Raw genomic sequence first — 14914 nt, forward strand, 5'->3', positions numbered from 1 at the left:
TGTGCTGAAAAGCAAATTGTTGTGTGACGCTGAAAAGTGTAAAAAATAAAGACTCACATGGATTGTTCACCCGGCTTTTTTTTTGCAGTGAAGGTAAGTAGAGAAACTATTTCTTTAATGCTGTCACCCTTATTGAGATTCTCACAGTATTTGTTTTTTTTTTTTTTCTGATTGCATAATTAAGAGTTTCAAAGGATCTTTCCCAACACTTCTAGACACTTACCATTGGACTGAGGGAACACTCAGCTTCTGAAATAAGGACAGAATGTTTTTTGGCCAAAATAATTCCCTTGAACTCAATTCTGTTCCCAACAAACTCTGTTGATAGAATGGATCAATAGCAATCAGATCATGAGAGTGTCCCCAACCCTCCTCACCATGAAGGCACACACCAGAGCCCTTTAAAAATATACATCACATTTATTTCAATCATCACAGATCAGCCTTGCTCTTTGTCTACTGAAGTGTTTGGGCATGACAAGTTGAGTCCAAATCCTCTCTCTTGGTTCATCCGCCAGATCCTCTGTTGCCCAGCAACCTCGCTAGTTCTCAAAAACCAACGAACGAAACAAAAAGAAAAACAGAAGTTCAAAAACTTTGACACAGCCGACCGAAACATACTGTACCACTGTTCCACATAATATTCTTTTTTTGTTTGTTTGTTTCTCTAAAGGTAACACAATGTACAAAAAGCAAGTCTGGAAATAGTAAGATTTTCGGCACTATAAAAATGTTTTTCTTCTGTGTTGCCTCAGTCCATGAGTGAATAAGAAAACAATGCACTTATTTCTACTGAGCTTACTCTGCGTCGCTTGTAGGGCAGCCAAAGGTTAAAATGGATGCAAATAAGTAATAAGGGACGATCTCAGCAGCTTTAGGAGCCCCTCTGGAGGCTGTCTTGGTTGATGTACATGATTTGAAACAACTGTTTCTGCACATTGTACAGCACAAATACTACAATGACATCCCAAACAGAGACATGGAAACAATGAGCCCAGAAATCAAAAATATAAATTAGTTATCTGGTGTTGGATCGTTCAACTTTATCCTCGTCTTGAAAAGAAGCACTTCCGTTTGGCTGGCCCCTCGGTCCTGTTGATAGTACAGGCCAAAGCAGGCAGTCTGTGTTGAGGAAGGAGACCCCATTCCTTTATATAGGACTGGGTTGGAGAGGTCGTTGAAGGGTAGCCCATGGGAAGGTTTCAGGGTACGTGACTCAGCAGCCTCACAAGGGGAAAGAAGGCACCATTAATGACAGGAAGAGAGCAGTCCATGCCAAGCCGTGAGGCAAATTATGGACAGAGAGCTGCCCACTTTTCGCACGCACTCCTGAAAATAAAGTAAAAAAAGACTTGGGTTGTGAAACATGTATTAGGGCTGCATGATTTATTTTGACCAACATTAAGTTAAATTAATAAGTTAAGTTAAAATAAGCAAACTCAGACATCTTTGACTTCAGCCAAATAAATAAATAAATAAATAAATAAATAAATAAATGAATAAAAAGAGCATTATTATTATTATTTTACAATAATATTATATTTATGTCATTCATTTTTAATGTGGTTTGGAAAGGTTTGGAATGACATGCGGGTGAGTGAATTATGATAGATTTTTTTTTTTTTTTGGGTGAACTATTCACAAAAAAAAAAAAAAAAAAAACTAATGAAAAAACATGATTCAGTGGTGGACAGTGTTCCCACATGTCTTAAATGAGTTTAATTAACTTAAAATTAATATGTAATCTTAACTCAAGTACTTTGTGTAGGGGGAACCTAATTGAATTGGGTAAACCCAACAAAATTTGACATGTCAAAGTAACAAGGTCAATTTAAACTCTTTTATTTCTATATCTACTAGCTAGTAACATTGAATTTAAGCACTACAGAGTGCAGCTTGGTGACTATGCTATGGTTTGCATAGCAACTTCTCAATTAAGAGAACAATCAAAATCATCTACCTCATGTACCTGTTATCATCTTAAACTCAAGCTCATGATGTTAACCCCAAAATCTCCAACATAACAGAAACTCTTCTAAATCTCAACATAGCAAAACATTAAACACTAACAAGTATCCTCCTTTATCTTCATCTTGCACAAAAACATACAAAATAAATCTTAGTTTTAACATTTACTTTCCCTATCGAGTCCCATGCAAAACATGCTGGGATCAAGAAATCCCCTGCCCAGTTTCATTTAACCAAACAAAACAACAACAAAATGTTGTCCAAACACAAATTAATTCAACTTTTTTGCATTGTAACAACTCAGTTAAATTAGGTTCATTTGGTATTGTGCATTTTTTGAGTAATATGAACAAGGGCTGATTCTGCAAACCTAACAATTGTGATTTTTTTTTTTTTTTATTGCTTCAGATAGATGAAAGAAAGAAGACCAATCACAATTACATACGCAAGTAAATAGAAGAAAATCAGTCACAATTCAGCATGCACATTTTACAAACATTATCGTTTTTGTTTGACATTTTGAATGCTGAACATTGTATCAAAATGAGTTTTTAATCTTACATATCTTAAAAAGTACAACATTTACAAACAATAAATAGACAGCACACTTTAGGCTGAATTTGTCTACATTCTTTTTTTTTAATTGGGTCTGTAGCAATGTTAAGGTGGTTTGAGCTGAATTAATTGCAGACAATTGTGGAGAAGTAGTAGTCAGGCAAATTTTAATACAGCATGGCCTTGGAAGCACTATTATTATATCTGACACTGCAGAAAGAAGATAATGTTCCTGTGAATAACCAAAAACAAATGTAACAGTATTTGCTCTAAAACAGCTTGTTAGGCCCAGTGGTATAATGACGGTACACTTTAAATTAGTCTTTTCCTTTGAGAGTGCAGGAAAGCTTAATTGGCTGAGCAGCCGTGTAGGTGTGCATAGGGAAGATAATTAAAGAGGAATTAAGCGAAAGCCTTCAAGCCTCCTGCTGTATGTAATCCAAGAAGGACAGAATTGAACAGGAATCAGTGCTTACCTGAAGAGGTGAGCACTCTGACCTGAGTGCTGGCGGCTCCTTCTCCTCCATCACTGACAGCTCGCACCTCAATGATGTATGTTCCACCCTCAGGTAGAGTCAAGACGACCGCTGAGTTTGGAGTGCGCATGACTTGGCTGTGGCCCCGCCCCTCTTGACGCAATAACACCTGCAATGGGAAAAAGAAACATTAGACACATACTGTATGAGTTTGGAGTGCGCATGACTTGGCTGTGGCCCCACCCCTCTTGACGCAATAACATCTGCTATGGAAATAAAAACACACACACACACACACACACACACACACACACACACACACACACACACACAAAAACAAACATTAGACACATGTTCGGAACAGCAAATTAACACATTACTCTTAGTATTATTATGGAATGCCTACACTGTGTGTTATGCACATTTTCAGATGTTTTCAATTGGGTGGTGTAACCAACATTCATAGGTAGTCATTCTGTTGTCATGTGAAAATAAATAAATATACAGTATATATCCTTCAGACATGACTATGTGTGTGTGTGTGTGTTTGTTATTTTAAATATCAGATATTTTGACTTTTTATTTTTTTAATTAAGGCATATTTTGTTCAGGTCAAATGGAGTAAGAATAATAATAAAAAAATAATAAAAACATTTATTTATATTAATAACACAAAAATTCATAATATTTGTACAAACTTTATGAAAACTTCTAAAGGCGAAACAGAAAATAAATGCTCATAGTGTAAAATTTTAAAAAAATAAAATAAAATTAAAAAAGATCTGGAACAATTCTGAGATTTTTAGTTTTAGACACTGTTGAGAAAACTCACAGCCCCCCCCCCCCCCCATTCCCCCCACCCCACCACACACACACACACACACACACACACACACACACAATTAGATTAACAATGAAAAATAACCATGCAATGTAATGAGGTCATATGACAAAGGTATTAAAGTCACGTGACAACAATCTAGCATAATACTGTTTGAAATGAATAATATCAGCTGTTTCACACACCATTTTTAGGCAGCATGCGGTGTATACTGCACAGTATTCAGGAAGTGGTCAGCTAGTATTCTATTCTGAACATAGCCAGACACACATGCAGTTGTGTTGTGTTTAGCATTATATTGGCACTATGTGAGTGACACCGACCTTGTACCCAATGACTTCTGATTCATTGTCCCTCGCTTTCACTGGATCCCAGGATAAAGAAACATTGTTCCCTTCCTGAATCCACATCATGTTGCCTGGGGGTAGACTTGGGGCTGAAGAGAGAGAGAGAGATCACAAAAGAGAGAGATAAAAACCTCATTTGAATAATGGAGGTCAGAAATGTGCAATGATCGTACATTGATTGGAATATATAATCACATTATCTTACACCTTTCAAGATCCTTTTTCTATCCATTCATCCGTCCTGTTCCTCTATGCTACATCGCTAGACTACTGTATATTCATTTTAATAGTCACTTTAATGCAACTAACTACTATTGGGATAATTGATTAATTTCTCAATTATTTCTTCAAGTGAAATGGTACAAAAAGTATTTTTTGGTATTTTTTATATTCTATACAAGGCCGTAACCACAATATACATTGAGGAGGACAAGTCCCCTCCAATAATCAGATATGGCCAGACTTTTTTTGTGTATTTCTTTTTGCTAGCCAGCTGACACAGTCATGTAATTTTTACAGATACATCAGTGATGAAAAGAAATTCCAATTATATTTGTCTTTTTTTTTAGACAGCATAAAATGAAAGAAAAGATGACTGAAACAGGTGAATTACTAGCAATGCAGACACAGTGTTTGTCTTGTACTGTTTGAAAAAAAAACAAAAAAAACAACAACATATCTTTTAAAACCAAAAATGATCAAATTTTGGGCCTTTATTGCATTTAACGTTTTTAGTCAGGAACAAAGAGTACCATTGTTTTTATAACACCCGTGATCCGTAATCATTCATATAAGACATCGTAATGCGACATTTAGACCAACCAATCAACAAAAGGAATTTCAAATCGATACAATACAAGCATTCAATTTTATTTAGCCTCATATCCAACACTTTATTTTAATGAAGGAAACGTCTGTGAAATACATTTTAATACTAATTCCATATTTATTTACGCAATAAAAATTACTGATGGTAACCCAAACCTAACACTAACCTGTAACACGCTTCCGTCATCTCATTTCAAACCTCCACGTTCGTTTTCAATGGTCCACACAAATTATTTTACTATTAAATTCATGGTTAGGTTTAGAGTTTGGGTATTGGGTTAGACTTTATGATTAGGTTTAGGTTTGGGGTTAAACTTAAAAAAAAAAAATGCAAAAACATTGTGCCCTGGTTCGTTTTTTCTTCTTCTTTTCTTTTTCTATGAGAGTAAAAGTTGTAAATTTTTGTACCAGCCAACTTTTACTATTTTTACAATTATTTTTCTATTTCTAACTATTTCGCCATTTCATACTATTATTACGACTTGTCGTGTGACATGTTTGGTGTTGCTATGGAGTTGTTAAGTTATTTATAGTAGCTTTAAGCCCAAATTGCTAAGGGGCCGTTCAGACAGAAACACATTCTTGTGCTTAAAAATGCTAGACACTGCGCAATGAATAGATAGAACACTGAGGTCTCAAGATGTGTTTTCAAAAGTTCTTATAAACTTTCTTTGGTGTCTAAAAAATGAGACGCTCTTGTGCAAAAGTCTGCAAAAACAGCGAGACTGACTTTGAGACACGACTCAACAATCAAAGATTTTGACATTTGATCAAAAATCAAAAATCACATTTGAATAATCAATGACAAGCATGATTCAGAGGTTTCACTTTTCCCTCTAAAATTACTTTTTTACTCCACTAATGGTTAAGGTAAGGTTTGGGTTTGGTCAAGGAATAGAATCTATAAATATATGCTTTTCTCTTCATTGTATAACATCCTGAAAACTGAAAACAACTTGCTTCACTACTAGCTTTTGGCAACCTCTTCTGGACATGAATGGCGCTCACACGTGCCCATATGCCTTACAACACTTACCGCTTTGGCCACTGGGGGCAGTGTTTCGAAATTTCGGTCAACCTATACCGATTTTGACGAAATAAAAGTCAGTCTACTCTTTCCGGTTTCACTGTGAGATCAGGATGTTCAATTCCATAACATAATTCCATCAAATTGAACTGTGTAATGTTAACAAAATTGTATTAATAAAACTTAAAATATTTAGTTTCATTTTTTTTAATATTTTTATATTAAATATTACTTAATTAAATTTGATAAAATTTGTTATGAAATTAAAATATGTAAATCTTAAAATTATTTTTTGATTGCACTCAGTTCTTGGTGTTTTCATGGAAATTGCTAGGTGGTTGCTTACTTGTCCATGTCAAATGAGTCTTCCCAATTTAGTTTCCATTTTCTATGGCTTCAAATTCCTAACCAAAGTACACGAGTTGTGGCGTAACTCACCATTTTTCTTAGTGCTGATTTTGACAGCTGAGCTGGGCGGTCCTTGCCCGACGCTGTTAAAACCCTTCACAGAGACCTGATACATCGTGTTTCCATCCAGTCCGGACAGCAGCATGGCTGTCTCATTCCCCGTCGTTCTCTGTTTTGTCCCCATCTCCTCCTGCTCTACATCTTTCCAATAGCTCACCTGTTCCCAACAAGAAAAAAAAGAAAAAAAACTTCTCACTTCCTGTCTTTCATTTATTCAGGCTTTTCAAAGCAGTACAGAAAATGAGATGGAGATGCCTAAATAACTGACAAAGCATGAGTCTGTCAATTTTATCTAATATTGTATCATTTGGTTTAAATAACTGTCATTCATTTCGCATGAAGAGCATAATAGCAGAGCATGTAATATCTCCCGGCGATGAAACACGATCATCTTTCTCTCTGGAGGAGAAAACTGTACTGCCCCCATTTAAACTGTAATTTCCTCCATTCAGAAAGATAACTGTTGACTACTGAGAAGACATTGATGAGGAAAAGCGGAGGATTCATGACCATGAATGTGCCCTTATAAGCACACATACTGTAGGCTCACTTACAAAACATATTGAGCAGCCTTGCTGTCTGCTGCCTGCAAAGACAGCTACCTTCTAAGGGGCCGCTCACACAAGAAATGTTCTTGTTTTCAAAAACAGCATGAAACAGCGTGAAGGTGTGCGTCTCAAGATGTGCTTTTAAGAGTTGAACTTCTTTTGACTTGACTCACCGATTTAACAACATAAGTTCTCAGACTTTTGGAACCCACAGTATCTAAAAGACACCATAATCAGAAATGCATCTATGATGCCTTAAAAATCAGCTCACTACTGTAGGTTTTGGAACAGTGCCATATATCCATTCATCTCTGTCTGTTTCTCTCTCTTCTCCCCCTCTCACCTCATAGCCTTGCGGTCTTCCAGGACCAGGATTGGGCGGCTTCCACATCACCTTGATTTCAGAAGAGGAGACGGCAAAGGCCTCAACTTCAGAAGGGGGCTCCCTGGGTTCTGCATTGAAAAGTGTAAAGTATATTTAGATATCTTACTCTTACCCTCCCCACACTTAACAATGACATTTATTTAACATTAGTTAAGTATGATAGTTAACATGAACTAATCATGAACAACAGTAATTTTACAGCATTTATTAATCTTCATTAATGTTAATTTCAACATATACTAATGCATTTTCTAAAATTAAAAGTTTTGTATGTTAACATTAGTTAATTAATTATTAACTAACATTAATTAACAATGAACTAATGCATTTTCATAAATTAACAGACGAAGAGTAACACATGCTGTAAAAAATATTGTTTATTACTAGTTCATGACACATACTGCATTATCTAATGAATAGAACCTTATTGTAAAGTATTACCAAATATTTATTTTATAATTTCATATGTGCAAATGTGCAAGATCAAAGTGATCCATACATAATACATTGTGGATAAATACAAGTGAGTTGCAATTTGTTCTATTTTAAATTATACTGCATAATGTGTTTGGGACACACATTTTATCATTTTATTCATCTTTTGTGTGCAGGATCTAAAGTTTACTTTTTGATATCTGCAAAAGCAGAGCAAATTTTGAACATTTATTGGCTATTTATACTGTATATATATATATATATATATATATATATATATATATATATATATATATATATATATATATATATATACCCTAAGCCAACCTGTATCACAGAATAGCATTCTGAGATTATATTCTTCTCACCACAATTGTACAGAGTGGTTATTTGAGTTACAATAGACTTTGTCAGTTCAAACAAGTCTGACCATTCTCTGTTGACCTCTCTCATCAACAAGGCATTTCCGTTCACAGAACTGCTCCTCACTGGATGTTTTTTGTTTTTGGCACCATTCGGAGTAAATTCTAGAGAGTGTTGTGTGTGAAAATTCCAGGAGATCAGCAGTTACAGAAATACTCTAACCAGCCCCAATAATCATCCATTCAATTATCTAATCAGCCAATCGTGTGGCAGCAGTGCATTAAAACATGCATATACAGGTCAGGAGCTTCAGTTAATGTTCACATCAACAATCAGAATGAGGAAAAAAATGTGAACTGTGAAATATTTGGACCGTGGCATGATTGTTGGTGCCAGATGGGCTGGTCTGAGTATTTCTGTAACTGCTGATCTCCTGGGATTTTCACACACAACAGTCTCTAGAATTTACTCAGAACAGTGAATCAAAAACATCCAGTGAGCAGCAGTTCTGTGGACGGAAATGCCTTGTTCACGAGAGAGGTCAACAGAGAATGGACAGACTGATTCGAACTGAAAAAGTCTATGATAACTCAGATAACCACTCTGTACAATTGTGGTGAGAAGAATAGCATCTCAGAATACTATTCTGAGATGTGAGTTGGTGGCACGAGGGGGACCTACACAATATTAGGCAAGTGGTTTTAATGTTGTGGCCGATCGGTATATATATATATATATATATATACACTACTTGTCAAAAGTTTTGAAACACTTACTCATTCTTTATTATATATTGATTTTTTTTTTTGTTTTTTTTTACATTTTAGAAGAATAGTAAAGTTATCAAAACTATGGAATAACATAAATGGAACTATGGGAATTATGTTGTGACTAAACAAAATCCAAAATATATCAAAACTGTGTTATATTTTAGCATCTTCAAAGTAGTCACCCTTTGCCTAGAATTTGCAGACATGTACTCTTGACATTTTCTCAACAAACTTCTTGAGGTATCACCCTGGGATGCTTTTTAAACAGTATTGAAGGAGTTCCCATCTATGTTGGGCACTTATTGGCTGCTTTTCTTTATTATTTGATCCAAGTCATCAATCACTGGCAGCCAAAAGTTTGGAATAATGAACAAATTTTGCTGTTTCAAAGTGGCATTCGACTGATCACAAAGTATAGTCAGGACATTACTGATGTAAAAAACAGCACCATTACTATCTGAAAAAAGGAATTTTTTATAAAATCTAGACAGGCCCCATTTCTAGCAGCCATCACCCCAACACCTTATCCTTGAGTAATCATTCTAAATTGATCATTTGGTACTAGAAAATCACTTGCCATTTTATTATGTAAATCATGCACAGTTGAAAGCTATTTGGTTCATTAAATGAAGCTTAACATTGTCTTTGTGTTTGTTTTTGAGTTGCCACAGTATGCAATAGACTGGCATGTCTTAAGGTCAATATTAGGTCAAAAATGGCAAAAAAAAAAAAAAGAAAAAAAAGAAACAGCTTTCTCTAGAAACTCATCAGTCAATCATTGTTTTGAGGAATGAATGCTATACAATGCTTGAAATTGCCAAAAAACTGAAGATTTCATACAAAGGTGTACACTACAGTCTTCAAAGACAAAGGACAACTGGCTCTAACAAGGACAGAAAGAGATGTGGAAGGCCCAGATGTACAACTAAACAAGAGGATAAGTACATCAGAGTCTCTAGTTTGAGAAATAGATGCATCACATGTCCTCAGCTGACAGCTTCATTGTTTCATGTACAACAGTAAAGAGAAGACTCAGGGGTGCAGGCTTTATGGGAAAAATTGCAAAGAAAAAGCCACTTTTGAAACAGAAGAACAAAAAGAAAAGGTTAGAGTGGACAAAGAAACACAGACATTGGACAACAGATAATTGGAAAAGAGTGTTATGGATCTTAACCCCATTGAGCTTTTGTGGGATCAGCTAGACTGTAAGGTGCGTGAGAAGTGCCCGACAAGACAACCACATCTATGGCAAGTGCTACAGGAAGTGTGGGGTGAAATGTCACCTGAGTATCTGGACAAATTGACAGCTAGAATGCCCAGGATCTGCAAAGCTGTCATTGCTGCATGTGGAGGATTTTTTGATGAGAACTCTTTGAAGTAGTTTAAGAAGTTCTGTTTTTTTTTTTTTTTTTTTTTTTTAAATTGTAATAGTAATTTTTCACATTATTAATGTCCTGACATTATTCCATTATATACAACAGTTAGTTCTGGTCCTCAAATCTGATTGGATGAAAGACGTTCCATGAGCACTGATGGTCTGACACCATCAGCACTCGGACACTTCACTGTGTGTATCACTCTGCTTGTGTGCATGCCATTCTAAACTAAAGTGTAAGAGCAGTGCATATGTGTTAAGAGCTACTGTTTGTCTTTTTTTTTTTTTTTTTTTTTTTGACATTACATATGTTAGCCAGCAGGTGGTGGCAAAAGATCATTTATGTGTGTAATATGAGCCAGCTGGTGACGTGAAGTGAATCCGCGTCAGCTACTGTTACATACAACAGCACTACGTGATCGCTACTACATTACTAAAGCTAGGAAATAGCTTTAAATGGCTTTAAATTAACAACTTCAGCATTACGGCTCATCACAGCTGAGAGACACAACAGACTGATTGATTACAGAACTCAAGGCGCTTACCTCTTACCGGAGTTTCCACATTGGAAACATACTGTTTAAAATGGCAGAGGACATTGCAGTTTCTATAGTGAATGACTCTAGCGCACCGGCTACCGCGAAATAGAGAGGAATACCCTTACTTGGATGGCTATTTTACCACTGAGAAAGCTGATCTTCAGAAAGCTGACAGCATCTCTGCTTGGGAGTGGCAACAGGTGATCACACACGCTCTGTCTCTCTCTCTCTCTCTCTCTCTCTCACACACACACACACACACACACACACACACACACACACACACACACACACATACTTGTTTATCCAATAACTTGTTAGAAACAGCACAAACCGTGATACTATTTCTGAAGTGACATTTTTGAATGACTAACGAAGGCTTGGACGCATCATTTGTTTTGAACCAGCAATGTCAGATTCTGATCCATCACGTAAGAAAGTAGTTCCATGCACAAATGCGTTTTTATGACGTACTCAGTTTTTCCTATTTTTTTATTTTGTATGTACTTGTTCATTGAACTGTTGTATATAAGCAATATCACACTCACAATTGTGCTATATGGCCCTAAATCAGCACTGCTATGATTACCAGGAAAAATTACTGCAGCCAAATCACAGCAGTGCTGATGTAGGGCCATATCGCACTCTTGCTCATGTGATATTGCTTAAATAATACATTATTCCTAACTTTTGGCCACCAGTGTATATATAAATTGTCCTGATGACAACAGGATTATTTAACTGTTTTTCTTTGGATATTAGTAACAAATAACACAGGTCATTGTGTCACTCAAAATATACAAGCCAGTCTCTTGGTAAAAACATCACTATCTGTTGAAACAACGTAAAGAAGACATCATGTTTTTTTCCCCATTATAATTGTTATTGGTGGCTTAATTCAAGCAATATTCCACATAAGTGTCACTGTGGAGTTCTGGAGGAAAAAAGATGGGTGGGTCATGACTGATGTTCTTTAGTAGCTTTTTTTTTTATCTTTGATTTGAATCATGCATGTAAGTTTCATCAGCGAAGGTCAAACATCGTTCTTATAATTCAACACTCTCCAATGAGCATTCATGAGAGGACAGAGTACACGCAGCCTCTCGCATCATGTATGCATGCTGGCATGTTCAAATGAAAGCAAAACCAATGAAGCTTGTTGATCTGCACTTCCGGTTGTAACGTGTCAGTTCTCACGTGAACATGCCAATACGCTTACATCACGTGAGAGGCTTCATGAACTGGGTCCCATCATGGACATGCATTGGAGACCAATTAAAGTGAAAAGGACTTAAATATTGATCTGTTTGTCACCTAAATCAATCGTATCGCTATAGAAGACATTAATTTAACCACTGGAGTCGTATGGATTACTTTTACTATGACTGTCTGTGGTTTTTGGAGCTTTACAGGTCTGATCACCATTCATTTGCATTGTATGGACCTACAGAGCTGAGATATTCTTCTAAAAATCCTCATTTGTGTTCAGAAGAAAAAAGAAAATCACACTTTACATCTGTCCAAAGCCCTGGATAATACAGCATGTTATATGAAGCACTTCAAAGTTTGAGAAACTCTTTCTGCATTTTTGAGCTGTTATTGAAGTTACATAAGATGACAATAAACTCCATCAGTCAGACAGAGACCTGTGCACACTTGACCCTCACCTCCCTCTGCAGAGAACACAGTGACCACACCGCTGAATGGGCCATCTCCTTTATTGTTATACACTCCCACCCGCACCTCAAACGGGGTGAGAGGGGGGAAGGTCTCATCCCTGTACTTATAGGTGGTGGAGTCCGCTGATATCACCATCTTCTCTTTCCATCCACGTGTGCCATTGGCCCGGAATGCCACAATGTAGCCGAAACCTTCCCCATTTTGGAATTCTTCTGAGACAGGCTGAGGGCAGAAAGAAACATATTCATATGAGCCCAGGATTGATTTCAGGGTGATTATATTTAAATATAACATGTGGGTAGTTGACGCATTAGATTTGAAAACTTATCCTTTATACAGTTCAAATGAGATTTTAATCAAAACACTAACTCAGAACCTTCAGTAAAACAATAAGTATTCCAAAAGTAATCAGATGAGATTACCTAAAAGTGTAATCTAAAATATTATGTTACTGACTGCACTTTTAGATGTGTAATGTTTTGCAATAAGTACCAGATTACATTTCAGAAGTAATCCACAAAACACTGGGTGTGACAAAAAAAAATTTTTTTTTTTTGAAGTACAAATATTCCATGTAGTATCTTAATTAATTTAATAAAAGCTGCATGTATAATTATTATGAAATAATTAGCAAAATTAAGCATTTAATTAATTTTGTAATTATTATGCAAACGTTAAAATGCATCACTTAACAAGTAAAGCACTATAGTAAAAAAGTTTAGATGGCGTAACTATATGGCAAAAAAGTAATCGTTTATGAACTGATAATCTACCATTTTACTCATGATTTGTGTGAAAAGGCATAAATATTTTACCAGGAAACTGCTGCAATATATACAACCAGCCATGTAAAAGTCATTTTAAAAAAAAATGTTGGTATAAAAACGTGATACTATGAGACCATGTTGCATAAAGCTGTAAGCATAAACTCAGTTTTCTGAGCTCAGAGAAAGGCATGTCTTCTTCCGCAGTACTCCACATGTTTTACCACAATTATAATTACATCTAATTATGAGCATTATAACGTAAACATATTGACAATATTCTGTTAACATGATCTCCAACCAGAGGCGGACTGGCCATAGGAAGCACCGGATGTTTTCCCGGTGGGTCGTTGGGTAATTTGGGCCGGCCCGCTGCTGCGCAAGTACTGGCCCGTCCTACTGGCGATATAGGCAGTCGCCCTGGGCTCCAACATGCCCGCACGGACCTCATAACAGAGTGAAAATTTAACAAACTTTGCAAGACAATGCAGTACAATAGCTTTTCTTATTTTGAATTTACTTACATATTAGAGCAAATATCCATGTGTGCATTAACTCCGTACCTGGTGTGGACCTCATTATTTGACATTCAAATCACAATAATGGTGACAACTAAAAACATGTTAAATATAAGATGAGCTCTGAATAATCACTAAATGACAAATAACTGCAAGTTACAACAAATACAATAACAGTAGTGTAAATAAAATCAGAAAACAGTAAAGCTATGAACAGTACATAGTCATTTGCATAATTTATTCATACAGCAAAGCATTTCTGGGAGCTGAAGCATGGCTTGCTGAATAATGCTCACGCATGATAAACATGCAGAAAACATGTCACTAAAAATATTCCTTTGTACCTATTTGAGTACACTTTTTATTCCCAGTAAGCCTCTGGCTCCAACTAAATCGCAGTACTGCCTTAATCACATTATAGTGCATATAAATGTAGCCTAGCCACTGTTTACACTCATTCCGATAATATTGCTCGAAATAGCTCAGTTTTCTGCAGGGAAATAAACATTTGAGGCATATGCAGTTGGGAAATTATCTAAATAATATGCAGCCAACTGAGCTTGGTGAAAAAGGGACAGGGAAAAAGACCATGCAGTAGGTAATTTATAAAGACTCTTGCCTGGAAATTATCAGCCCTGAAAATGTAATTTGGCCAATTGTCTATTTCTACTTATTTGACTGTGCAAAAATCACTTCCAGCACAGCTTCATGCAGGTCAGCTTAAATGTTTTGCCCATGACAGTTTGGTTGCCCTGCTGGTACTTGTTAAAAATAAGTTACATTTACCTAAAGCAGGGAATTCAATCACATGTGGTCTACCCACGTTATTCTAAGTTATGTTAAAAGTAATGTCTGTAATGTTTAAATATTTTCTCCTATCCCAGCTGAAAGGGCTAGTTCACCCCAAAACGAAATTCTGTCATTATTTGCTCAATCTCATGTCGTTCTTAACTGATATGACTTTGTTTCTTCCGTGAGAGGTTTTATTCTTTTTTGTGTGCTTCCTTTTCAGAGGCATTTTTTCCAA

At 36.1% G+C, this 14914-nt stretch overlaps 1 protein-coding gene across 2 annotated transcripts in view; it reads right to left on the minus strand.

Annotated features, from left to right (window-relative positions):
• Window positions 1-418: 418 nt before the first annotated feature.
• Window positions 419-14914, minus strand: part of cntn5 (contactin 5) — a 427194-nt gene continuing 412698 nt past the window's right edge. For both annotated transcript variants that reach the window (XM_051656265.1, XM_051656264.1), the window contains exons 19-24: window positions 12593-12827; window positions 7402-7511; window positions 6481-6667; window positions 4164-4276; window positions 3000-3168; window positions 419-1329 (exon numbers count right to left, since the gene is read on the minus strand). In XM_051656265.1, the coding sequence (XP_051512225.1) occupies window positions 1226-1329; window positions 3000-3168; window positions 4164-4276; window positions 6481-6667; window positions 7402-7511; window positions 12593-12827 (918 nt within the window). In that variant the 3' untranslated portion in view covers window positions 419-1225. The remainder of the gene's footprint in view (window positions 1330-2999; window positions 3169-4163; window positions 4277-6480; window positions 6668-7401; window positions 7512-12592; window positions 12828-14914) is intronic.

This window comes from Myxocyprinus asiaticus, chromosome 26 (genome assembly GCF_019703515.2).
Source record: "Myxocyprinus asiaticus isolate MX2 ecotype Aquarium Trade chromosome 26, UBuf_Myxa_2, whole genome shotgun sequence".
In the NCBI taxonomy this organism is placed as follows: Eukaryota; Metazoa; Chordata; class Actinopteri; order Cypriniformes; family Catostomidae; genus Myxocyprinus; species Myxocyprinus asiaticus.